The sequence below is a fragment of the Peromyscus leucopus genome, chromosome 1 (genome assembly GCF_004664715.2).
Source record: "Peromyscus leucopus breed LL Stock chromosome 1, UCI_PerLeu_2.1, whole genome shotgun sequence".
Classification (NCBI taxonomy): domain Eukaryota; kingdom Metazoa; phylum Chordata; class Mammalia; order Rodentia; family Cricetidae; genus Peromyscus; species Peromyscus leucopus.
Window position 1 is genome coordinate 22,418,567 of NC_051063.1, and position 26,253 is coordinate 22,444,819.

At 44.7% G+C, this 26,253-nt stretch overlaps 1 protein-coding gene across 2 annotated transcripts in view; it reads right to left on the bottom strand.

Moving 5' to 3' along the window:
* Nucleotides 1-23,500, bottom strand: part of Glis3 (GLIS family zinc finger 3) — a 429,706-nt gene extending 406,206 nt beyond the window's left edge. Inside the window, exons 1-2 of one of the 2 annotated variants that reach the window (XM_028894398.2) lie at nucleotides 23,004-23,500; nucleotides 8,970-9,453 (exon numbers count right to left, since the gene is read on the bottom strand). In XM_028894398.2, the coding sequence (XP_028750231.1) occupies nucleotides 8,970-9,357 (388 nt within the window). In that variant the 5' untranslated portion in view covers nucleotides 9,358-9,453; nucleotides 23,004-23,500. Of the gene's footprint in view, nucleotides 1-8,969; nucleotides 9,454-23,003 lie in introns of those variants that run through there. The other variant, XM_028894415.2, reaches the window with a different exon arrangement.
* Between the last annotated feature and the right edge of the window lie 2,753 nt (nucleotides 23,501-26,253).

Here is a 26,253-nt window from a genome sequence, read left to right on the forward strand (position 1 = left end):
TAATGCTCTATTATGTACTAAGAGAGGAAACCCCACATAGTTCTGAGAGCAAACAGCCTTTCAAAGTGCTGAAGGTGACTGGTTCCCCTTCTGGTTCAGTTCACTGTCCTACAGCACTACACCAGAAGAAGGTTATTCACGGGATACTGGATTCTTTTCCATGTGGAATGCTACAAGCCTGACAAAGCACTTTTCTGAACTGGAACAAATCGTACCTGCCATTCAGTAATACTTGGAAATTCATCATCAATTTGATTTACACCCAGCATCAATAAATCACACAAAGTATCCCCTGTGTAGCCCAGGGAGTAAACAAAAGTAAACATTGTGCTTCACCTGCCTGGCTGGCCAGACGAAATGCAAACTCTGGCCACCTCAACTGGAATAATGCCTTTAGTCTCTGGTCGATTTGGTTATTTTGGGAGGCTTTTATGGAATATTAACTTTATTTGCTCTAATTCTACAGGAAGCCACATTGGAAGAGCAAGGAAATATAAATGATTAAAAAGCAGAAGTGAAGGGGAAAAAAAGCAAGTGTTTTGCTCTTTTTAACTGTATTTTTTCCAAATAAGGGGGTTCCATATTGGTACTCTGTTTCTAGTAGGGCTACATTCCACCCAGAGGCCCTGGGGGCCGGTAACAGTTTGTTTTTTGTTGTCTCTTGTTTTTCAAAATAGAGTGGAGGCATAACACAGAGAAGTAACATTTTAAATCAGTGGCAATCTTGTAAACTTGGTCATGGAGCAGGGGGAGGAAAACAAGCTAGCTAACCCACCCAGGAATCAATCCCTAACCTGAACTCCAGACTCTGACCAATGAAAGCAGCCAACAAGCATTAAAAAAAAATAAAAAAAATGTAAAAAGTGATGTGTTATTTTATGTACATTAAGTGTTAGCCCTCCCAGGTTCAAATAATACATTATCTTCCCTGAACCAGGTCTTTACAAGAGACACCAGCCTTAAGTGACACAAAAGAGTTTTAAAATCCCAATTAGTTTGGTGTCCTTTGTTGATATTATTCTGTTTTTCTCTAACCAACAATAATGAATAACCCACAAATGCTAATGAATAACTAACTCCTTTTGTCTCCAAGGACAGCCAAGCCCAACAAGAAATGTCAGAGGGCCTGAGGTAAAATAAAAACCTTTATAATGAAAATCTTCCCAATTATACAATCCTCGGGGTACTACACATGCAGAAATGTCTTAAATATTTAAATAGTCATGTCAAATGTGCTTAAAGTGGGGATCATAAAACTGATTTCCCAAATGCTTTGAAAAATGAGTTTCTACAAGTCTAATTACAGTGAGTTCTGCTGGACCAGGCGGCATGGAAATACTCTCAGGGCTGCTACGTTAAGTGGGCTCCACATTGACAAGCCCTAGCCAGGCCAGGGAGCTGCCCTACACACAATGCTCCCTCCCATGCTGCCTCCTGAAGTGCAGACCAACAGAGGAAGGCTCACCTCTGCACATTAAAAACGGACATGGGCCGGGCGATCCCAGCACTCAGGAGGCAGAGGCAGGCTGATCTCTTGAGTTCGAGGCCAGCCTGGTCTACAGCGTGAGATGCAGGACAGGTACCAAAACTACACAGAGAAACCCTGTCTCGAAAAACCAAAAAAAAAAAAAAAAAAAAAAAAAAAAACCCTACATGGTATAAGCAATGAACTTGAAAACTAACTTCTACTACCTCTCAACTGATAAGCCAGAACCCCTTCCGTTACCTAGGACAGAACAGAGAAGACACACTGATGCCTGTGACCCAGGCTCTCTGACCTGCAATGAACAAGAGCACAGTGTGTGTTTTAAAGGCAGCTCTTTTTCCAGTGCTTTCCCCAACTCTAACCGCGGGCAAGGTTTGGAAGTGATGGCATCCCAGAGGCAGTAAGGATACCCTTTCGCACAGCTCTCCAAGCATGCCCCCTAAAAGAGACTGGCAATTTGGGTGAAAGTGAGTGGTTTTAGGTCTAGGGCAGGGAAGTCCAAGCGAGGTGAAAACATCTTGCTACGTCTGAAAACAGGAAGTACTTAATGGGAACATGGTAAAGGGCACCGGAACTGACTTCAAGTGGGTTCCTCTGGCCATATTTGGGTTCACTGGAGCATCAGGAAGAATTATGACAGTCATGAGTCACAGAGAACCATTTTTGAAAAAGAGTCCCTAAGTGAGTCTACAGTGATCCTAAGGAGATGAGGGGAAGCTCCTCTTGACAGCTGCTGTGGTCTGAATCCAAAAATCTCCCCACAGGCCGTGTGTTCGCACATCTGCCCCAGCTAGGGGCATTCTCTGGGGAGGTAATAATAATCAGGACACAACTGCCAGGCTGCCAGACACTGGGCACAAAGAGCAGAGAGGGGAGGTTATACCCAGCTCTAAGCTCTGGTCAGAACCTCTGCCTCATGGTCTGCCTGCTGTGCAAGGAGCCATACACTCCTACAGACATGACCGGGCTGCTTCTGCCATCAGGCCTCACTAGGCAAGACAGAAGTCCCTTGAACTGTGACTAGACAAATCCTTCCCCTCTTCTGTCCTGCATTCAGCTCGTATCTCGTCGCTGTATTGATGAAAGTAAGACACCAGCTAATAACCAGACAAGGACGACAAAGTCAGAAAGCATCATCACACTCAACAAAGAGAACCTGACTCAGGTACCGACCAGAGGGTTAGCTCGGAGAGGCTCATGAATGTGACGTCATTGACTAACTTTGACGGGAAACGTGTCTGCAATGCAGCGATCTGATGACGAAATGGTGTTCACCAGGTAAGTCCCGGGACAAAGAGCACCTGATGTTTCCTGGTGTAATTAATGCTGTGGGCCACACACCAATCACCTATTCCATATTCTTTTTAATTTGGGGGGTGTGTGTGTGCGCACACACATATGGGAGGTGTGCACTTGTGCACGTAGGTGTGGAGTCCAGAGGTTAACACTGGTCATCTGCTAATCCTTCTCCACCTTATTTCTGAGACAGAGCCCCTCTTTCTGAACCTGGGGCTCACCATGTCAGCCAAAGTGGCTGCAGTGAGCTCAGGGGATTCAAACCTGAGTCAGGTGGTGAAGAAATGGTCAGCCGAACAAGTGTGAGCCAAGAGACAGCTAACCTGAACCCAGCACAAATGTAAAAAGCATGAGAGGGTGGTGGTGTAGGGAGACTAAAAAAAAAGAACCTGAGATACTGTGATAGCCATATATAATACACTCAAACTGGATTAGAGCTATCTAAATTAAAAACCAGTGAGAAAGGGCACTTGGATTAGAAGTAGAGAGAGAAAATAATGTATGAATAAAATAAATTATGGAATACACACTAAGACATAATTATATGTAAGTGAGTCTGTTGTCTGAGTTAACTTCCTTGGTTATGATTAACATGTATTTTGTGTATATACATGAAGAATGCCAATTTTAAGATGAAATGTCACAGTGTCTGTCACTTATTTCCAAGGAGTTCAAAATATTTGAAAAAGATAACTGTGGCAAAATGCTGAGAAGTCAAACCCATTCATCTAGGCTTAGTGGCACTTGTCTGTAAGCTCAGCTCTCTGGTATGCTGAGGCAGGAGGATCACTAAGTTCAAGGCCTGTCTAGTCTACATACTGAGTTCCAAGCCATCCAAGGCTATACAGTGAAACCTTGTCTCACAAAAGTAATAATAATTAACTAGTTGTTTAGTTACCATAGAACACAAGACAAAATAATGTAAAGCCAAGAAAAAAAAAAAAAAAAGGACCGAACACTGAGACCACTGAGGCCAAACCATGAGTCTTCTCATTAAGAGTCAGTTGATCAAAAGACTGGCTAATTGAAGTAGAGATGACAGGATAGGCCGCTCCCAGGAAGCTGTTTAAAAGGGTACAGGATCGAGGGAAATTATCCTTTTCTCTTTCTGCCGTTTATCCTCTCTCCCCCCCCCCCCACCCCACCCCCACCCCCCGCTTCTCAGAAGGCAGATTCTGGTCAGAGCTGGACTGAGGCGGCCACGGTGCAGCCAAGAGGAACACTGTACGGTCCCGGGCCTGAGAGTGCAGAGCTGAGTAGCCAACACTGACCCCTAAGAAAAATGGCCTCATGACAAGCCCTGGGCACTCCAAGAGGCCGACCAAGTGTCTCTGTGTTTTTATCGTGCCCTCGGGCCCAAGAAACACCTAACAGCCACATTTATTAAGGAATCGAGTGTCAACACTTAACAGCGTGTGTGTACTAGCAACTTATTAGCTGCTTTAAAAAGTAATATTCATAAATTAAAGGAAAACCAGCCTATCTGTTTGATTCAACAGGCACCGTTTCAGGAGGGATATATGCTCCCGTGGTATACCCTACCACTTCCCAAACCTTAAAAAAAGGCAGATCCCACCATGTTCATGGCCTGTTCACATTTACATGTCACCTAAAATTGTAGTAAAATAGCTACTCAGGAGGCAGAGACGGGTAATTGCCTCACATGTCAAGGCCAGCCTAGGCTACAAAGTAAGTGCAGGCTCAGTCTTTGAGACTCTCTCAAAGAAAACCCCAAATGTTAAATTATTAAATTACCTTAAAAATTAAAAAACAAGCTACCCACCAAACTCTGAAACTTTCTTACCTCAAACAGATCTCTGTACCAACTGAGTACTAGCTTCTCCTTCCTGTTGCCCAAGCTCTTAGCAACCACCACTGTCTCTATAAACTTCACTATTCCAAGTCCTTATACAAGAGGACTCATAAAATGCATGTTTTTGAAGCTGATATATTGGATTCAGCACAGTTTACTCAAGGTTTATCTGTTATAGGATGTGCCAGAATTTCCTTCCTTTTCAAGTTGAGTATACATGTATCATCATATTATGTCTACACGCTCATCTCGTGATGGACACTTGTGCATCTACCTTCTGGCTATGGTGAGTAATCCTTTCAGGAACAGCAATAAAAAGTGCTTGCTTTCCCTGAGACTGCAGCTTCACAAACATCACCAAAAGGAATGTAATGAAATTTACTGTGGAAAGTGTCCATCTCCACTAGCAAGAAGTTTACCTGGTGAGCAAAGAATGCTGGGTATCTCTCTGATTCCTTCAAGTTTTTAAGTGTCTTAGGACTCTTTAAGTTCACTGTGGTACCCCAGTAACCTTGAGGTACCATTTGGAACCCACACTATAGGATGCTGAAGCCACTGTTATCTGTGTTTCCAGGATAGTGGAATATAATCCTTAATCAACAGATAAAACACTGTCAAATCTACACTTCCCACCAGTGTGCCTCTGCACCATCCTCAAGAACCTAAGTTCTCTGGATACAGTCCGAGAGTCAGTGCAATCACGCTCGGACTCAGAAAAGGCTCTTCTTATTACTGTGTAAATTATACACCATCCCAAAGCAATGAGGCCCTACTGTGGTGAATTTTGTGTGAACTGCCTGAATTGCAAGGTACTCAAATGTTTGGTGAGACATTATTCCTGCTGTTCATGTTGGGGTGTTTCTGGAGGAGACTGACATTTATATCAGCAGGCTGGGGAAGGGCATTGCCCTCCTTGGTGATGAGAGACTAAAGTCTAACCAGAGCAAAAGCTTCTTTCCCTACACGAGGGGCAGCCCTTTCCTACCTAGTTGTTTCTTGAACTGAAACACTGGTTTCTTCTTCTTGCCTTTGCACTCACTCTGAAATAATATCTCTTCCTGAGTCTGGAGCCTGCTGGTCATTGGACACAAACTCTAACCATTAGCTCTTCTGGTTCTCAGGCCCTTCGCTCTGACTGGAATTAAATCATCCACTGTCCTGGGCCACCACAATTTCATTAGCAAACTTCTAATAATAAGATTCTTTATTTCTATTCATTCTCTCTCTTCTCTCCTCTCCTCTTGTCTCTTCTCTCTCTCTCTCTCTCTCTCTCTCTCTCTCTCTCTCTCTTCTCTCTTCTCTCTCTCTCTCTCTCTCTCTCTCTCTCTCTCTCTCTCTCTCTCTCTCTCTCTCTCTCTCTCTCTCACATACATTCTCAAGCTGTTTCTGGAAGCCTCGACTGGTATTCCCCGAGTTACATGCTGCCCCAGGGTCAAAGCAGCCTCGCCCATCTACACTTCTTGGTGAGTCCCTCAAGACTTCATATGTGGCATTGTTTACTCTCTTCCAGCATCAGCTCTTATAAAAACTCTACACCTCCAAGCCATGTAGAGCCAGGCAGAAATCTCATCCCTCTAGGCTTGGATTGTGTTTTTCTCCCTACCCAAAACAAATGCTAGAAAGCTCCCCGACGTGCACACATGCCATGCCAGCTCATGCATGAACACACTCATACACTCTTGTACACACAACTGAGTACAGTTATGAGGCTAGCACCCCATTTTCCAAATGTGTGCCTAGATGTCCTACTGTCCTCCTTGATCCCCGCGTCAAGAGGCCACGGAGCCCTCTCAGAAGCTGATAGATGGAGCTCAAGAGACGGTTCAGTTGGTTAAACGCTAGCTGTGCAAGTGTGGGGACTTGAGTTTGGATTCCCCAGCACCCACCTAAATGCCAGGAGTAACGAAACGTGTGTAACCCCAGAGCTGGGGAAGCAAAGATGGGATCCCTGGAGTATGCTGATCAACCTTTCCAGCAAAACCAGGGAGTTCCATATTCAGTGGTGAGAGACCCTGTCTTAAAAAAAGAAAACGGAGACTAACTGAGGAAGAGACCAGCACTGACCTCTGACTCCACCCCTGCCTGCACATGCACACACGCATACTCATCCACACAAAGACTGACACACTACTCTGAGTGTATCCCTCTCAGAGTCCTCACTGTGCTTTGTAACTACTGGTATATTTGTCTAAATTCTCAAACACCCTGAGGGGAAGGCTGCATTTTACATACAAGTCTTCCAGAACAATGGCTTATATTCCCCACAACATAAGTTCAGTAAGTATTTGTTGAATAAATGATCAGATAGAGTTTACACAATACCAGACCATTGGTTGTTGGCTTGATTTATGAATTCTGACAAGATCTACAAGGAACAATTCAACCACTTCTGGCCTCACCAAGACCACTGATGGTATCCAAGCTGCATGGCTGAGAGGAATCACTTCAGATTGTCCCCAGCTCCTTATCTGTGAGAACTCATGCTCCAAGCATGTTGACAGGAAAGCCCGGCACTGTCTACTAGCTAAGAGCCAGCAAGCCTCAGGGGAAGAACTGGGAGGCGGCACTTGCTTGACATGCATTACAAGGTAAGCTGGCCCTGATGACTCACTCAGTTAGGCTCCCTTAACCTAAGTTCCTGAAGCACATTGTCAACCAGGATTATAGTTATGGCTTCTAGCAAAGTACCATTCCTGAACTCTTTCTTAGTGTCCCCAAAGAGTTTGTTCTTTTGGGACCTTCGTCAGTTAAATCAAGTACATGACATACCCTGAGCTGTTGCAAGCAATCGCTGATTCTATGTCAGAAGGCATTCCCACATGCAGCCTGATGCATACACGATATGAGAAATGCAGGTTATGCACATTATCACCATTACCACTATCAGTCACGTGGACAAACACAAGGGCCTCTAAAAGCAAGCTGCGGCTCACTGGTCAAGATGAGGTGAGGGGTGTCGCTGGGACAATGCCTCTAAAACCCAGCAGAAGCATTTGATAGGAAGGAACATCGCTCAACCCCACGAGCGCAGTGGTCTAAGAGTTACAGACTGGTCTGGAAAGGACCCCCAGGGAAACCTTACCTGAACATAAATACCAGTACCTCTAGGAGAGTACACTACTCCAAACAGAAACTAGACTAAATGTAAATTAATAGGGAAAGCGATAATAAGAAAGTATAAGAGAAATAGAAAAGCTACATGTAAGCTTACTGTTGTAGGGTTTTTAGATTTTTGTTGGTTCACGTTGTTTTTTTTTTTTTTAATCTCTTCACTTATGCCAAAAACTCCATGCACCAAAATACACAGACACCAAGACAAACAAGTCTTTGGCTACATGTCTGTTATTAATCATTATTCACCTTAATTAACAGGGTATGTGGCCATTCAGTAGCCTGTTAGTAACTCTACTGAGCAGTATAAGCACTTTAAATACAAACATTTCAATACTACATGCTAAAGTACCTTAAGGAACATACAGAGTGCTATTGCACATAAAACGCTGTAGCTATGGAGGAGTCGGGCTCTTTTTCTTCCTGGCCTAAACACACTCACCATCTGCAACATACATTCATTAAGTCCACACCAATTGCTAGAGAGAGTGTCGTGCAAATACTTTGTTAGTCCTCACAACTACTCTTTAATTTGAAATATATGGTAACCCACCCAATCACTACTAGACTAAAACCACATGTTGTGTTTCAAATTAACTAAGGTTTCTAGTCCCTCACAAATTTTAGATACATGTTTGTCATTCTTGTTGGAGACAGGGCTCACTGGTGGAGCAGTTGCCTAGCATGCTTCTCTAAGGCCAGGGTTTCAATCCCCAGCGTTAAGGGGGAATGGATTATGAATTATTCCCTGTACTGATTTCACTCTTCATTTTCTTATTTGTATTTACTGACTCCTCCTTTTACTGGTTATTACAGTGTCTCTCTTTTAACCATTTTCCTTCTAAGCACAGCTTTTCTTCCAGTACTTCTAACACCAGCAGTGGTTCTGGTTCAGACTTGTCCTCCATGGTCTGTAGAATCCACTCCACCCTGTAAAGCAGGACAGAGCCACATGTATGCAGAAGACAGACTTCGTCACCTTGCTCCTGTCCCCCTCCATCACCTGCCTCACCATCTCCCTTTTGAGCTGATCTTTCTGCTGTACCTTCTCCTCTGCTTCACGTTCCGAGGTGTCACACATTTGTATTTAGCACTTATACACACAGACACAAGTACACACCCAACCCCTTACCAAGCATGAGACTGTGAACTTTGACTTTGATGTTAAATTACATATATTTTCTATAGACTTCGCGGACAGTGAACAGACATGAGGGAGCTAAAACATTCCATTTTTAAAAGATTTCAAAATGACAATCCTACCTTTCTCGGGATTTGAAGAAAAGAGGTCTCCAAATTCTTGCTGTTTGGGTTTTACAGTAAGTGATGGTGCCATGCCCCCAGTCTGAGTGGCCTGAAATTGAGGCTTCCCATTGGTGAGTAACTGTCTCCTGGGGCTCAGGGCAGGCAGATGGATGGGACTCACGGCCATGTTGCTCTGAGGAGCCATCCCTGCTCCGGAGGACATCTTGAGATGGAGGTTGTTAGCTAGATTTCCAAAGGTGGGGCTGGGTGTGCTGGCACAGGACGAGGGGCCCGGAGGGCCTGAGTGGGCTCTGATGGGAGGAATGTGTTGACCACTGAGCAACCCAGGCCCCTGTGGGGTTCTCGCTGTCCGATGGAGACTCATGCCACATGACCTTCCATTCATTGTGAAAGCCCTAAGGCCAAGACGGTCAAGATCCAACGGCACGACTGATTCTTTCAGGGCGACTCAAGTAATTTATCCATGGGATAGGAGATAAGTCTGTTTAAAACAAAAGCAAATACAGGTGTTGGGAAAGGTAAAGCTGAAAATAAGACACAGCAATTTTTCAACTTGTACAGCATTCACACACCACCACCACCACCACAACAACAACAAAACAAAAAAAAAAAAAAAAAAAAAAAACACTTGGCAAACCGGCCCCTTATGTAGAATAAGATCATAAAACACACAGCTCCTTGGCAAGGACTCTCCACTTCTGCTTTCATAGGAAGCATGTATTATGGGTCACTGCATTGTTCTGTTTGTCACTGTGCCCTTCTCAATATGGTACTCTCAGCAGCTACCACCAGTCTACTGAGGACGGCTTACAAAATGTTAACTTATGCTACTCCCAAAGGATTGGCCCATACACTCCATTTTCCCTACAGTGTGTCTTTGGAAAGCCAGAACACCAGCCTCTGGGAGCTGCAACACTAAACTTCCGAAGTTCCCAGTCAACAAATACAAAGCTAACATGATGTTCATTCTGAGGAATATTTGCCCAGATTTGCAGAAGATCAGAACTCTAGACATGAGACTATTAGTTTTCATAGATCCTTACATTTAAATACTTAAAACAGCGTCAAGACCTTAGATTCATATTGATTCTGAGTTATGGATCTAGAAATAGACTCAATGCCACAATACTCCACCTTCGTTGAGAGGATCTGGGAGAGGAGACAGCTATAAACAATACCTCCTGGAAAACACAGGAGAAGAGGAGCTCTTAAAGGTGGGTGCCAGTATGTTTACAGAAAGCCCTACTCTATTACTGTATATACCATACTCTCAGGAAGCCTTTGACGGGACTAGAAAAAAAATTACCAATGTGTCCACCAAATGCCATTTTCTACTTATATGTGATAACATCAACACTCCCTAGGTCTAAAACTAAGGAAGGCTCTTCCCCCCACTAACAACTCACTCCCCAGAGTAGGTCCAAGGAGGTGGCCAAGTGACACCATAGCGCTTCTACTGAAAATGTCTGCAACAGCCACAATGTGTCTTTTAGACAGACAAGATAGTCATAGGAAGCAGCCACGGCTGAATAAACACAGGAAATGAAGACTGAGAACAAGTCAATAATATCCATATGTCCTCAATAGGATAAGTCTTGGGATTTATTTTTCCCTGTAGGATCCATTTGAGGTCTTGAACAAATATTTTCAACTCAACTCCAAAAGACGCAAAAGGAATGACTGCACCAATCATCATAGGAAGGCTACCAAGGAATGAAAACTGTTTCAAGGACATTGTTTCCTTTCACCATTTTAGGAAACAAAAAATACTTAAATGTTCACTGTGCTTTCCATAAAATTACCATGCATGCCTATGTTGAGGTGCTCTGAATGTAATTCAAATGTAAAATTCAGAATGTACTCTTTATTCCTCTGCTTTGCCAAGAATCCCATCCTTCGATGACATTTAGCTGCCAATCTTAAGGGACAAGAACTCTCTCTGTCATACAGCTACCACTCCTACTCTCCTGCCACCACAGGTCCCATGGAAAGACGAGTCTAAGTTATCCAAACCTGCATCGCTGAAGTTCCTTTATGAAACAGTAAGACTAGAGCTTGCTACAAAGTGGTCCCGAGTCTATTCTTTGACTGTGGAAAACGCCCCACACACTGTCTGTTATGTGCACATCTGCTGTATTACCAGCCACTCTCTTCATCCCTTGACTGGCTGATCTTGAGCAAGAATCAGAATCATGATCCAGTCTCCACTCATTCATAAAATAGTGGTTTCTGAGCACTCTGAACTTTCCAAGGAAGCATTTATTCACTATCCATCAAAAGGGGGAAAAAAGCAAATAAATATGCCATGTTGGCAAATTTTTGAAAATGAAGAATGGTCCAAAATGACTGTAGTCAGTTAAACCATATCCAAGTGGCAAGAGTCTGCAGATTTGTTGACTGTGATCATTTCTGGTTTTTTTTTAAAGGAGCCATTTTTGCACCAGCATCATATATAAGTAGTTCTCATCAAAATCTGTATCAAAACCACATCACCAAGTATTCCAGCATTAGGTCCACAAGAAAGGAATGAGAGGAACCAGAACTAGAATTAAGCATCATGTACTCATACTGACATTTCATACACGAATATTTATTTTGCTTTTTTTCATAAATTGCACTCCTGTTTGAAACAGGTTTTAAAAAGGCAACAAAATATACTTAAATTTTATAACTGGAAAAATCAGAAAAATGAAGTGATTAATACAGAAAAAAATAGGTGAATAGCATGTAAGTTAAGCAAAACCACCCATGAGATGGAAAAAAAGAAAAAGAAAAGATAGAAACTACATGAGGGAAAAAAGACTTAAGATGTAAAGACAGAAATTGTATATGGAAATATGCCTAAAATTAAAGTTTTCGCATGAATTATGTCAACAAATCTTTCAAGCATTTGATACTAGTACCTAGAAATCAATTTAGTTTTCTCACAGTGTAACATTTTTATATACTTCTGAGCTAAGTCACTGATCAAATACCATTTCAAGCCCACTGGGTAATAAAGCAGGAGTGAAGAAGCACGTGGTTTTAGGAAAGACATGTGTTCAAGCATCAGTGGGAAGTATTGGAGAAGCCAAGGAGCCGAGACCTAAGTCACCAGCTCCCTGGACTCAGTTCTCCATCCATAAACGCCTGGGGAAAACAAATGAATTCACCAGAGTCTCTTGATATTCGGGTTTTTCTAATACTCTAGATAAGGAGTACTATTTTTAAAACACTCACGTACTATAACAACAAATTGAGATGCAGCATCTATTTCTTTATCAATTAAAGCTAGAGGAATTGCGTGGACAGAGAAGGAAAAACAGTGGCACTCTCTACCAACTCAATTAAACAATGGTGGGCGGGCGGGCCCTCCGTCCCCCTCCCCTCTCCCTCCCCAACACCATGCACAAAGACAGCACTAACCAACAATGAAATACAGCACTAAATCATATTCTGCTAAGAAAAAAAACATCAGAGCTAGTAGTATCCTAAACTTAACCAGGAAAACTCCACTGAAAGAACCTCTTCTTAACAAAGATGTATCTACTTATATTTTCTATGTCTTAGTGTTGTATTTGCACTGGTGCCCACAGATCCCAGAAGAGGATGTCAAGTCCACTGAAACTGGAGACACAGGTAGTTGGGAGCTGCCATGTGGGTGCTGGGAACTGAACCTGGGTCCTCTACAAGAGTAGTCATTGCTTTTAACCAGTGAGCCATCTCTCCGGCCCCCTCTTTTTATTTAAAAACTCTCACCAGTTTCTCCTCTGTCTTATGTCCAACCCCTCTACTCAAGACTACCAACAAAAAAGAAAAATGAACAAAGAATTTTTAAAGGAAAAGGCAAAGAGAATCCAAAAATATAAATCTCAGGTTTTTCCCATGTGACACTTTGCCATATTTAGATTTTTATACCCCATTGGGTCTCACAATGAAAATGTTCACTCTGCTAATGAGTTACTAAATCTTTCCTTTTGAGAACTTTCAACCTCTTAAAACACACTCCTATAATTCAGGTTAGAGAGGAAGTGACCTAACCCCTAAGGAAACCAAGGTAGAAAACCATTTAATAATGCCACTCCTTTTCTGGAAAAGCACTAACTTTGATCAAAACATAAAATCATGACTCTACCTTCTTCCCAGGGCTACAGGCACTGCTCCTTATGGATTAAGAGAGATTAAACAAATGAAAGCAATGTTAACTCATCCAGTTAAGAAAATTCCAGAAACAAGTTCCACAGTGCCTATTTACAGCCAAAGGCCCTTTCTTAGTAAATACCATTAATAGACTCATCTAGAGTCATAATTCATCTGATGAGCCAGTTAATTATTAATTTTCATACATCATTTCATTTCCTTAGGCTACATTTAGCCTTTGTTACATTTTCCATTCCTTATGCTGAGAGCATTTCTTACCCTGCACCCCCCAAAAAAAAAATCTGTTAATGAAGCACAAATAATGGGCAGGAAGCAAACTGATCCTGAATATGATCATATTTATGTATATGCATATAAGTAAATGTGTGCATGTGTGAGTGTGTGAGCGCATGTGTGTGGTGTGTGAGTGCATGCGTGTATTCGTGTGCATGGGTGCGTGTGTGGCAACTATGACATGTTACCCTTTTCATTTTCCCTGTTTGGGTTAATGATTGTATAGTTTCATTAAGCTCTGTCATTTCAACTCCACGGCCCTCATCGTTTAACAGGCCCGTGCTATTCTCCTGGGCTTCTCCTGTTACGGCTTTCTGTAGCCAGAAGAATATAGAAATGAAAAACCTACTGATGGATAATATAAGGTATTCTCATGCACGGCCAAAGTGTGAAGCAGATTTTGCAATTTAATCAAGGACAGATAGAGCTGAATGTTCTTATATCCCAAGAGTTCATTTTAATAAGCAGAATGTACCTTGTTCTAACACAGGTGACTGACTCCTCAGTAAAGATTGTATAAACAAAAACCAATCATGTAAGTCATTTTATTGGCAACAATATAAACACAGCTATATTAGATGTCACCAATAAATCAGAGTGATTCTTGTCTGCAATTTCAACAAGAGAGAAGTGCAAACATGAGTCCATGAAGCTGGAGGATATGATGGAGGAAATACATCGAATGTGGACACTATCATTTCTCTAGACCCAAACTGGAAGGTCCTCCATTAGGATGAATGGATCCACAGCAAAACAGAGTTCTTTGTATAGGTGCGTAACTGTATGCACTGAAATCAACAAAGCCACAAAAGGTTCACAAAAAGAAACTCATACTTGAGCTCTAGAGCAGAAACTCAAAGAAGTTTAAAGAAGATCTTTTCATGCAAGTATTCTCAAGTCCTAATGAAGACTATAAGCACATGACCACATTTACTCTGAACATCAGTGTGTACTGATTTCTAACAACACATTCACTGGTAAGATGAAATCAGAGATTTCACTTTAGCACTAATTAATAAGACAAATGAGTGTCCCCAGCAGGCATTCCACTCAAGTCTTCCAAAGACTACTCAGAAGAGACACTATAACCTGCATTAGGGACCCCCTTCAACAGAACCCACGACCTCAATGTACCTGTGGATTCAAACTCTAAGCTAATTCATGATCAATATATTGTAATTATTCTAAGTTTTGTATTTATGAATTGCCTCTAAAAGGAAGGTAATTTTTCTTAAGCATATGGACTAAAATAACTAACAGTGCATTTTAAATTTAAGTCTGTAACTATGACGTTCACAATGTGAGCAGTGGGCATGGCCAAGGCCTAACAGAAGAAGAGGAGACAGGAGCTGCCAACTAGTTCAGGAACCCATCCTAGTCAGTCAGGCTGAAAGTCAGAAGCAACACTCTGAAGATCCGGGTAGTAGTTGTGGTGACGAGGACACTGATTACAGACCAGATGACTGGTAGACAATCAGCATCTTCCCAGAGACCGTGCTGTAGAAGGACAATGGAGCTAGGTAAGGGCTCTCCCCGCAGAATGCACCTTCCACACCTGAGTGCATCTCCAGGACTCTCTCAGCCTCCTAATGTCGCTGGATTTAGCAATAATTACTGAGAAGGGTGTCATTACTTTGCCTCAGTCATTAACTCATCAGTGAGTACAGAAAGGTCTAGAAAGCTGAGGCCCTAGAAAGAATGGTCAATCAATGCAAAAAAAAAAAAAATCATCATCATAAGAAATTAGCATGAACTTGAAACCAAAAACATTTCAGCACAAACAGGGATGTTTGGACAGGCAGTCATGTATTGGCCATGCCTCAGCATGGCACAGGTGGGGATATGCTGAGTTCCTAGGCCTACAGTTACTGAGGTATTCGTTCTAAAGCAGTGTTTTGCAAACTGGGCAGCAGTCCCCCGAAGGCCTATGGTATCAGTTACTCAACAGGGAAAGCCTTTTTTTTTTTTTTAAATAAAATAAATAGAACAGACTGCAATCTATTTGCAGCTATCAGAGTACATCAAGAGTAATGGTCAAGAACTGTTCTATTTCATTTCTTTGCAGGTGTACCTATCTGTATGCACAGTGTGTTTTGGATAAGATAAACACTATTTTATGGTGGGTCATGATAAAATGAAATAAAACCTCATGTCAGAAAACAATTTGGAAGGCTGGACAGAAGTGGCACACGCCTTTAATCTCAGCACTCAGAAGGCAGAGCCAGGCAGATCTCTGTGAGTTCGAAGCCAGCCTGAACTACAGAGCAAGCTCCAGGACAGGCACCAAAACTACACAGAGAAACCCTGTCTCAAAAAAACAAAAAAGAAAGAGACAGAGAGAGACAGACAGAGAGAGAGAGAGAGAGAGAGAGAGAGAGAGAGAGAGAGAGAGAGAGAGAGAGAGAGAGAGAGAGAACACCATTTGGACTCTTTGCTGACCTCAAACACCTACAAACAGCAGCTGTAGGTACAGCCAGATTTTAAAAATCAAAGTAAAAGGAATACCAAAACAGTGTAAAATGAAGAAGCTTGACATTTTAGGTTTTTCTTTGTTTTGTTTTGAGACAGGGTTTCTCCATGTAGCCCTGGCTGTCCTAGAACTCCCTTTGTAGACCAGGATGGTCTTGAACTCACAGATCCTCCTGCCTCTGCCTCAGCTTTATTTTTTTTTTAAGGGCAAACAATACAAAGCTACATTTCAGCCATTGCTATCTATCATCTCTCAGTAGAGAGTGATTGATCATTTGTGCTGATAAGTAGCAATTGAGCAACCAAGAGCATCAGCATCACAATGACTGACAGCAGGGTTCTGAAGAGACAGTGCAAAGGTTAAGAGCATTGGCTGCTCTTCAGAGGATGGGGTTCAGTTCCCAGCACCCACAGGCCAGCTCACAACTGTCTGTAACTCAGTTCCAAGGGATGCATGTGGTGAACATACATGCAGATCAACACCCTTATCTATAAATCAATACAAATAATACTTATGGAATACTTTTAGATCTTCCTGGTTGCAGAGTGTAGACATCTATCCCAAGATTGAAGCCATGTCCCAATAGAAAAACCAAAATATGGAATAGCTATATATAATATATATATTATATATAAAATCTATCTGATTATATATATTAACACAACTCAGTTTTTCAGGACTGTTTTTTTTTTTGAAATGTGTTCTTAATACGAGTTAACCATCAGATCCTGAGACGAAGAATCTGAAATGGAAAATATGAACTCATCCCCTATGACGTCACCCCTGAATTAATTACCTGCACTACTGGGACTGAGTCCCACACGGCCATCATTTAAGACACAAAGCCCTCTTCTTTGAAAACCAGAAAAGTCATGAACACTGACTGGAGAATGTTCTTTGTAAAGAAACCATGAAAATCCATCCTCACACAAAGAGGAACAGGGGACGTGGACTATGCCCAAATGGAAAGCAGCTCCTTGTCATTTGGTTTGTATAACCTGCCACTCAGTCCACAGGAATGGCTATTTTTAAGGCTGAAACCACCATTTTCTCAAGAGGATAAGAAACAGCTACCTAGAGAAGATTCTAGAAGCAAAGCTGATCATTCAAACCAAAGTCAAGCTTGCTAAAGAATCTCTGTCACACGTGGACTGAGAGATTTCTCTCCTTTGCCACAGTTACTGCTGAAAAGTAACCACTGTTAAATATTTTTAGTCCTTGGTAGACAGAAGTTTTATACAAGTTAATTCTGTTCACTGACATCAGGGAAGAAGTATGAATGTCCACAACAATGACTAGGCCTTTACCCAACATGACAACATATTTATTAAAAATTGTGTTTAAACCTTCATGAATGACTCAGCCAAGTTACAGACAGGAGTGGAGCCTATTGGTCATGCTGAAAAGGTTGGGAAAACATTCATCTATTTCTTCACACACAAAAACAGCACAAGTCCTACTCAGCCCTGGACTCTAGCTGGCTTTCTGTGTACAGTATTCAACAGGCCTAGAAATGAAACTTGGAAGTTTTGGCTCAGAACTGTAAAAACCACTGATGTTCAGAAATACTGGCCACTTTATCAAGGAGCCTGGGACAAGGTCAGATCTTGTGCTCGAGCCTATCTGCTCATCTAAAGTTCCTTAAGGCTTGCTGCCCCTGAAGGAACGTGCAGCCTTTCATGTTCTCGGCCTAGAGATCACAGCAGACAAGAATGGCCCCACTCCTTTCCTCATCTCAAGTGCGCGCTCAGGTAGCGTCCCTGAGATTTCAAGCCTTGCAGACAAATCCCCCGATTTTGTGCCCAAGACAGAAAATAGTTAGATTGTTGCTCTAGCACACTGCCTTGAAACCTACCTCAGAGTTTCCCAGCTTCCTTTCTTTCTCCGTCTGTGTGCAGATGTGTGTATACATGTATGCAAGTTTGTATGTGTGCAGATCAACGAGGAAAGGTATAAGCACACACGCATGTGCAAAACAGATGACCACCTCAGGTGTCAACCCCAGGAATGCACTCCGCCTCCTTTGAAACAAGGTCTCACATTGACCCTGAGCTCCCCATCTAAGCTACACTTAACTAATCCCCAATGTCTCTGCCTCCCCAGTGCTGGCATTACAGGGGTATACTATCATATTTACATTTTTACATAGGTTCTAGGATACTGGTCATGCTGAAAATGTTGGAAAAACATTCATCTCATGGTCCTCCTACTTGCAAGGCACGAGTTTTGCCAAATGAAGCAGCCACAAGCCCACTTCTACGAACTCTCCAAGCCCACTGTATGCCCTTCACACTCCTGTGTTAGTCTCCATGGCTCTCATCTGTCAAATGGGGATACTCACACTATTGGGCGCTGTTTATGGCATTACAGAGCAGCAAATGAGAAAATGCATGTCACATTCTTAGTACAGTGCCAAGGACATAAAGAACCCAACAAATGCTAACTATTTTCCTCCACATACACTTTTCATTTCACATTCCTCCCATTCTTCAGTGCTCTGTGGCTATCTGCCTATGTTTCATTTCCCTGTCTCAAGTCTCCTTCCATTGAGTTTTGTGGTTATGTCTAGTTTATATGGGAACTCCCCCCAGCCCTTGTATTTAGAGATGGTCATATAATGTATTTACATATCTATCCTTTTCACACATGACTTAGCATATGTATATTTCAATACTAATTTACACATGTACATATTTACTACATTTATGTTATTCATATTATGTAGAAAATAAAAGTGAGATATGTAATTATAGTCTGCCCTCATCATTTATTATCTGAATAAATGTAAGTGGCATGTGACAATGCAATAATCAGTCCCATGCCCTGTGACCTGAAGATCCAGTTTAATTACAGCTGTATGCTTTCTAGCCTGCTCATTCCCATCTCTCTTCTGTTCGCTAAGTAAGAAAAAGTAACACAGAAATTCTGTCCCATCCTCTGGGTAGACACAATGTTCTTGCCTGAATCTTGACATTCTGGTAGACAATTCTCAGTCAATTCAGTACTAAGCTATGTTTGCTGTGGAGTGTTGGCCCTCATACCAGGGCTACCAACGCATTCTCTTAACATTTTTCCTGCTCACCAGGAATCACACCAGGCATGTTACAAAGGTAGGTACCAGAATGCCGACAGGTAAAGATATGATCCATTTCACTTGTATCTCTCCTTAATTCTATGACCTTAAGTAATGCTCAAACAGCTACTTTTTCTATGCCAAACTGTTCCCATCACCTTTAAAGGAAAACCCAGATTATCTGACCTACTATAAAGTCGCAAGCAGATCAAACAAAGCTAGAACCATTCCAATTCCATAAGACACTTGTTCAGGCAAACTCACACAAGTGTTAGAAGTGAAGGTAATGTTACCTTTAAGCAGTGGTTCTCACCCTCCTAATGCTGTGACCCTTTAATACAGTTCTTCATGTCATGGTGACCCCTGACCATAAAATTATTCTGTTGCTCCTTCATAATTGTAATTTTGCTACTGTTATGAATTGTAATGCAAATGTCTGATATGCAACCCACAAATTAAGAACCACTGCCTTAAAGGGAGGCAGTCCCTGGAGGGATCTCTGAGAGATGCTCCTGGGATGCCAGTTTGTTGGGTGTGTCCTGTTTATGAAGCTAACAGGTGTGATCTTCCACGTGGATATTTTGTTCTGCCTCAACAAAAATGTTGGCTTTTGTGTCAACTCTGCCTAAAGTAAGTGGTAACTAGGAAAACCTTAAACTTGGGCATCTTTTATAAAAATTCAGCTCATCTTAATGTCATATTAAAGACTCAATTTTGTCTCTTTCTCCTGGAATAAGGATGTCATCGTATTTGTATTGCAAAGACTACCTATGTGCCTTTTTTTCCTTCAGTCCTGACTGAGTTTATGAACTAGCCAAACATAAAAGGGTTAATCCTGTATTGACTCCTTATTTATAATAAAACTTCCTCTATAGAAAAATAATTGCAGAAACACAGGAAATGACTTCTCCAAGGGTAAGAGTGTGCTCTGGTCCTTCTTCCTGGATCTGATCCTTCAAAATAACTCCTACAGTCTGGGAGAACTAAACACTAACATCCCAACTCCAATGGTCAGCAACCTTGACCTGAGAGGACAATGTAGACAGACTATCCTCAGAATATTCCTAGTAGGAAAAAGGTAACGTGCACACTGACCTGTCTTCTGAAACTGCGGAAGGGCCACCCTGGCCACATAAGTAAAGGCAGGGCTTTTACAAACTATCACTTCCATGTACTTAACTCTCCCCGTTCTTTGTTGGCCAGGTAAAAATTCCACACTAGGTAGAGTCTGGGGTGCATCCCAGAAAGAGAGTTACTTCCCATTTAGAGTAAGAACCACTTTCTCCCAAGCAAACCAACCCACCTCAGTTATCCAACCTCTGCTAACCTGAGTGGGAACTCTGGTAGAACCAATGAATTGTAGAAAGGCCACTCTGCCCAGAGTGACCTCAAGAGAATCGAGGAGAGAGGGCATCCTCCCAGAGCACACAGAATTAACTCACTCAAATCTCAAGAAGGGCTGAGTCCTCCTGGCATGGAAGAAAAGAAATGAATAAGGTACTAGTAAGAATGAGAATATTCTCGATGAAAACTGTGGTCAATTCTAGTAAGGTCACTAAATGTAAGCAGTTCTCCCTGGAGAAGAAAGGGGGGGGGCATACACTCTCACAGAGCTCTCTCTTTAGATCATGTCAACGTTTCCAGGCACAACTTCCATTGTTTTTCTGCAAACTTTTGCAGGTTCACCTGCTCTATGTAGCCTCACTGCAAACAAGAGAGAAAAGGGGGGCAGTGGTAAGATTTAAACTCAAGTCCATTTTTACAATTTTAAGAGTTCCTCATAGAGTCTACAAAGTGAAGTCCAGTGGGCAAGGAGACATTTGGGGACAGGGCCTGGCTACCACCCAAGGCCGAAAGCATGACTCATCAGAGCTTCAGTGCGGACAGAAGACACTTCGCATTTGTCTTGAGTTCACCTTCAGGCCAAGAACTGCTCTCAACTGAGAAACTCTAGTGTTTTTCCTGGATGCTTAAGTTTGGCAGGGGTTCTTGGGCAAAACCCCTGGAGTCTCAGGGTCTTGATTTCCCCCCCTTCCCCGCCCCCAGGACTTTTAACAGTTCCCACTGGGCACTCCAGGTCCCATAACCCAAAGGGATCTGGTCCACTGGGGGGAGCTGTATACATACCTTCTCTCTTTCCTAGCCAACTCTGGAATCACTAGGACCACCAACCCAATTCTCAAGAGATGCCCTAGAAAGAGGCTCTGCGGGGCTGCGAAGGTGTCCTCTCCAGGAGAGACAGGGTTGCAAGTGCTGGAGTGTCCCTGCGGACACTACTCCCTAGGACTCCGGAAGTGACCCCCTACCCTCTATTCCATAGGACCAAGCTGGTGTCCAAAGAGGCCAAGCCAGGAAGAGAGGTACACAGGGCAGAGGCGCCAGGAGAGGTGGTGGGGCTGCAGGGCCTAGAGTGAGGCCCGGAACAGTGGGTAGACAGCCCGTTTGGGCTCAACACCCCCCCCCCAAACAATACAAACACAAGCACGCACACACGCGCGCGTGCGCGCGCACACACACACACAAATACACACACCTTTGCCCCGCGGGGGTCTTGGGTCCTGGCCCCTGGGCTCCCCGGGGGTAAGCGCGGGCAGGACCGGAGGTGGAGGCGCCAGGGCCCCTAGTGGTGCTCACTGCAACCCGGCCGCCCCCGCTCTGCCCCCGCCTCTCACCCGCGGCGTGTCAGCCAGCCATAGAGCAAGCGAACGCAACAAAACAAAACAAACTCGTGCCGGCTTCCTGTTGTGCAACCCGGTACTGAGTAAATCGGGGGCAGAAAGGCCGCAGCCAGCCGCCAGTTAGGAAGCCGGGACCCACCGACCGAGGGGACCCTCGCGCTGCGGGCCGGAGCCCCGGAACCCCAGGAGCCGCACTTGGGTGCGCACCGCCCCGCACCCCACCCGCGTCCTGTGCGAGTGCCCCCCCCCCCCGTGTCCTTTTGCTGTCGCCTCCCAAACACACTACTTACCAGGTCCAAGGGCGCGACCTCCTCGAGCCAGAACCCTTACCCCAATGTCTCCCTCCAGGTACCTACTTGAATCATCCATAGGATGACAAATCCACCCGGGCCAAGGTTTTCAGACACTTGGGTGAGTTCCTCGTCCCCTGGGTGACTTGTCAGCTCTAGTGAGTAACTGGGAACTGTCGCTTGGGGCAAGGTGTGTGTCTAGGATTGCCAACAGCTCACTCACGCTTTCCAGAAAGTGGTCCCGGACGACTTCAAAATAGACACAGGGTCATTTATAGGGACCAGAGACTTGAAGCAGGACAAAGTCCCCGAGACTGAGACATTCCCCAAACAGTGCTGACATTTTGTCCCGGCCCATAAAAATGTACACGCGAGGTGACGAACCCGGCGGGGAGTGTTGGTGTCTGAACGGGTCTGCGATTTCGTGGTGTGGGAGGTTATAGTTGAAAACCTGGCGGCTGCGGGTCGCTGCACCTCTCCCGACTGTAGCTGTGTCCCCGAACCCGAGGACCTCCCTGAACAATGGGCACACCAACTTGGATGGAACACAAAAGTGGAAAACAGCCTTCGTGGCGCTCCACAAACACGTGGAAGCCGGAAAAACAACTACTGCCCCCCGACTCTGGCCGAAAGACCTCAGGCCACCCCATCACTCCACACTTTGCCAAAGTTTCCCTTAAGTAGAACCCCGAGGGATGGCGCGCACCGTGCCGGAGCGCTAACTGGCCCTGACTGTGTCGCCTTCTGGGACCTGTGTTTTCTTTTAAAAGGCAGAGACTCTCCCGATAAGCGAAACTTCAACACCTTGTTGGTTTCCTTTCCATCTACACTCGGCGCTCTTAGGCAACTGACAGCCAGTCTGATGGCTAAATGAGTACTGCCATCTGCCTCGGAAAGGTGTGCCTAGGTCTCTAGAAGCCCTGTGAGTCTGGAGACTTGGGGTGCTCGTGTCCTCAAACCCGCGCGAACGCCACCAAGCCGGCGTGCACAAACTCTTTCTAATCCCGAGTTTGCATCTCTTGAGACTGACCGCCCCCACACTCTCTAGCGCCTTCTCCTTGCTCCGTCTCTCGCCTGCGGAACAAAGTTCCTATGGCATCCACTTACCAGGTAACCGGATTTCCACAACAAAGCTGGGCGCGTGAGTCCCTTCTCCCGGCCAGCCCGCGTGTGACAGCACTGGCGACGAACGGGTGGGGGGGCTGAGCCCCTCAGCGCTCCACGCGGGCTCTGCCTCCTTCGGAAATGAAAACTCGCATCCAAGCCCGGGGCCGGAGCGCGGAAACGCGGCCCGATGGCCGTGTGTGCGAGCGCGGCGGCTGCGACGGCCGCGGCCCGGGAAGGAGGAGGCAGGGCAGCGGGCCGACTCTCGGCATCAACTCGCTGTCCCCGCTCCGCACAGACACACTCCAATCATGTCTTTACAAAGTTGAGTGGCGACTGGGTGCCTGGCCCCGGGCGCTCATCCTCGCTCTGGGCCGAGGGGGATGCGTGGAGGGGCCGGGCTCGGGATGCTGGCTGTTGGAGCTGGGTCCCGGCTGGAGAGCGCCGGTGCGAGCCTGGACCCGGGCCCGCCGCGGCCCCGAGGTGCGCGGCCCCTGGCTCCCGTGCCCTTGCGCGCCGCGCTCTGGGCTGCCCGGGCGGCGCAGTAAGGGACGCTGCTGCAGGGAGAGGGGAAGAGGGAGGGAGGGAGGGAGGGAGGCTGCCCGGCGAGGAGTGTGGATGTGTGTGCGGCCGCGAGGGCCGGCCCGCAGCCAGCTGCTTCCTGAGTGTGAGCGCCGGAGGGGGCGGGGAGGGATAGGGGCGGGCTCCTGGTCACCAGGCCAGCTAGTGTCTCTGTTCGGCGGCACACGCTCCTTCCCATAAAACTCCAGAGCCTGGTAACCGCAGAGAGACTCTTCACCTTTCTGGACCTATGTGTTTGGCTTTCTTTTTTAACCTAAAAGTGTGTCCGCCCTTCTACAGGACCCGTTGTCAAATCCTACGGAACAAGAGAGGAAAAACCTTGTAGTAAAAAGTGGGGAGAGTGAAAACAGAAAAGTGAAAGATGGCAAATGGGACCCTAAGGTGTGGGATTGGATGCTGGTGACTATTTCAAAACTGGCTGTGGAGTGCAGAGAGGATCCTTGTGACATCTTCCAAGGAGCAGAGGGGCTAAAGGAAGGTCAGGGGGAAGTAACCAGGGTCTCACTTGAAGACAGGCTGGGAGGAACGGGCACACCCTCCTCGAAAATACTACTTGTGTACAGTGGTATTCTCCTTAGAGCTCAACATCGCTGGTTTTGTAAGTTGTGGTCCTTCTGCTAGGCTTGATCAGAGAGCCCTCAGGAGCCTGTCACAAAAAGACTTACTGTTAGTGGATCCACTTTGGATTGCCACAGAAAGCAGAGACTCCAAGCTTGGAATTCAGTGCCTATACTACAGGCAGCATTCTCCAGTTAGGCCTTTGTGCAGTGAGTCTCACTCTATTCCTCTTTGTGGGTGAAGTGAACTGGGTGCCACAGACACTTAGAATACCACTCACTAGTCTGGGGTTTGGGAGGTAGCTCCGTCAGTAGTGAAATGTTGTCTTAGGAGTGTAGGGACACGGGTTCACATCCCTGAACCCATGTGAAAAGCCAAAACATCGTGGTGCACACTTGTAATTCCTGCACTGATTGGGAGTGGGGAGTAGGGGGTGGGGTGCACAGACAGATCCCTGGAACTCACTGGCCAGCCAGTCTACCCAAATCAGTAAGCTCTGGGTTTGATTAAATATCCTGCCCAGAGAGAGAGAATGATCAAGGAAGACACCTACATGGAACTCTGGCCTCCATGTGCACTCACAGATTTGTGCACACCCACAAACACCCAAACACGTAAACACATACAATATACACCGAGAGAATTCCTCCTGTCCTCAGAGTCTATTCTGCTATCGTTCTAATATAATGTAGCATTTTAATAGATGCTGTGGTCAGAATGAAGCCCCTAAGGACACAAGTGACTTAACACAGAACTCCAAACCAAAAAGATTGTTGGCAGTTTTTGTGTCTTATTTCAGCAGAAGTGTTACCACGTCTTAATCTGTGGTAATAAGCAACATCACCAGGAGAAACCTAATTTTTCACAATACTTTTTCTTAGACCTTGTTATGGTCCTCCTTTCTTTTGGAGGGAGACATAAACTCTATAAAACACCAGAGTATCTGTCAGCAGAAGTAAAGGGTGAAGGAATAGAACAGTAAGCATTATGCTATGCCATACTGTCAATTTCCTGTTTCTCTCTCTGGTCTTCATCGCCTTTTAAATACAAATGCCCAAGCCCGGGATGGCAATAGATGGGTTCAACCGCACATAAGAAAAGAAAATACTCATAAAATGAAGCATGCAGCAACATCACAAAAACAAAGAAACCAAATGGTGGAAATTGCCATGATTATTCCATTGTGGCTAGTTATTGCAACATGCCTGACATTCACATAAAAACCCATCCTCATGAACTGAAGCCTTCAGGAGCAGAGCAAGCTGCTCAAGTTCAAAGCATCATGGGAAACTCTGCTCCTTACAGTCTTGTGCCATTCCCCAGGCAGAAGTAAAGCCAGGGTGAAGGGTGAAAAAAAAAAAAAAGAAGAAAACATTGTCAGCATTTCAGGTAACATTGACATGCTGTGGTTTGGATGCATAGTGATGAAATGATGTCTTGGAACCTGACAAAAAGCTTCTGAAACTTCTTACACAATGGGAATCTCAAAGCTGCAAGAGAAAATCCTTAGTACTCTACCCTACTTTAATCAATGACTCATGGAAATGAGATAGTGGGGGAAGTTATGAGTCATTCATTTCCCCCAAATTCCCTTCTTTATTTTGAGCCTGAGAGTGGGGATGGCATTTTATTCAGGTGGCATTTTCAGGAGTCTCTAATATTCCTAACACATTTACCACTAAATAGGTACAATGCTTTGTGGTGGGAACAAGAACGTAGATCTGTAATGTGCTTATAGTTCAAGAGTTTCAGTGACCCTGGAGTGCTACCAGAAGTCTAGCATGACTCAGAATGAGATCTGTGCTTCTTCCAAACAGAACTGGTTAGGAGAGGGAAGAGAGACAGTGGGAAAGGAAGTGAGGATGTTCGGAGACGGCACCCTTCCCTTCCCATGAGCCTCCCCATCATTTGTTCTTAGGACTCATGCCTGGCAGCCTTCCAGCCAGAGAGGTGGGAACTGTAGCCTGGCCAGCATCTCCCGTCTCCAGAGACCCACATTGAATTCATCTCAAGCCCTGACTCAGGACAACTGACTCAGCAGACAATGCCCTGCTGCCAGCTCAAGTGTACCTTGTCTGTCCAAGCACTGAAACCGAGAGAATTACGCTTGGCG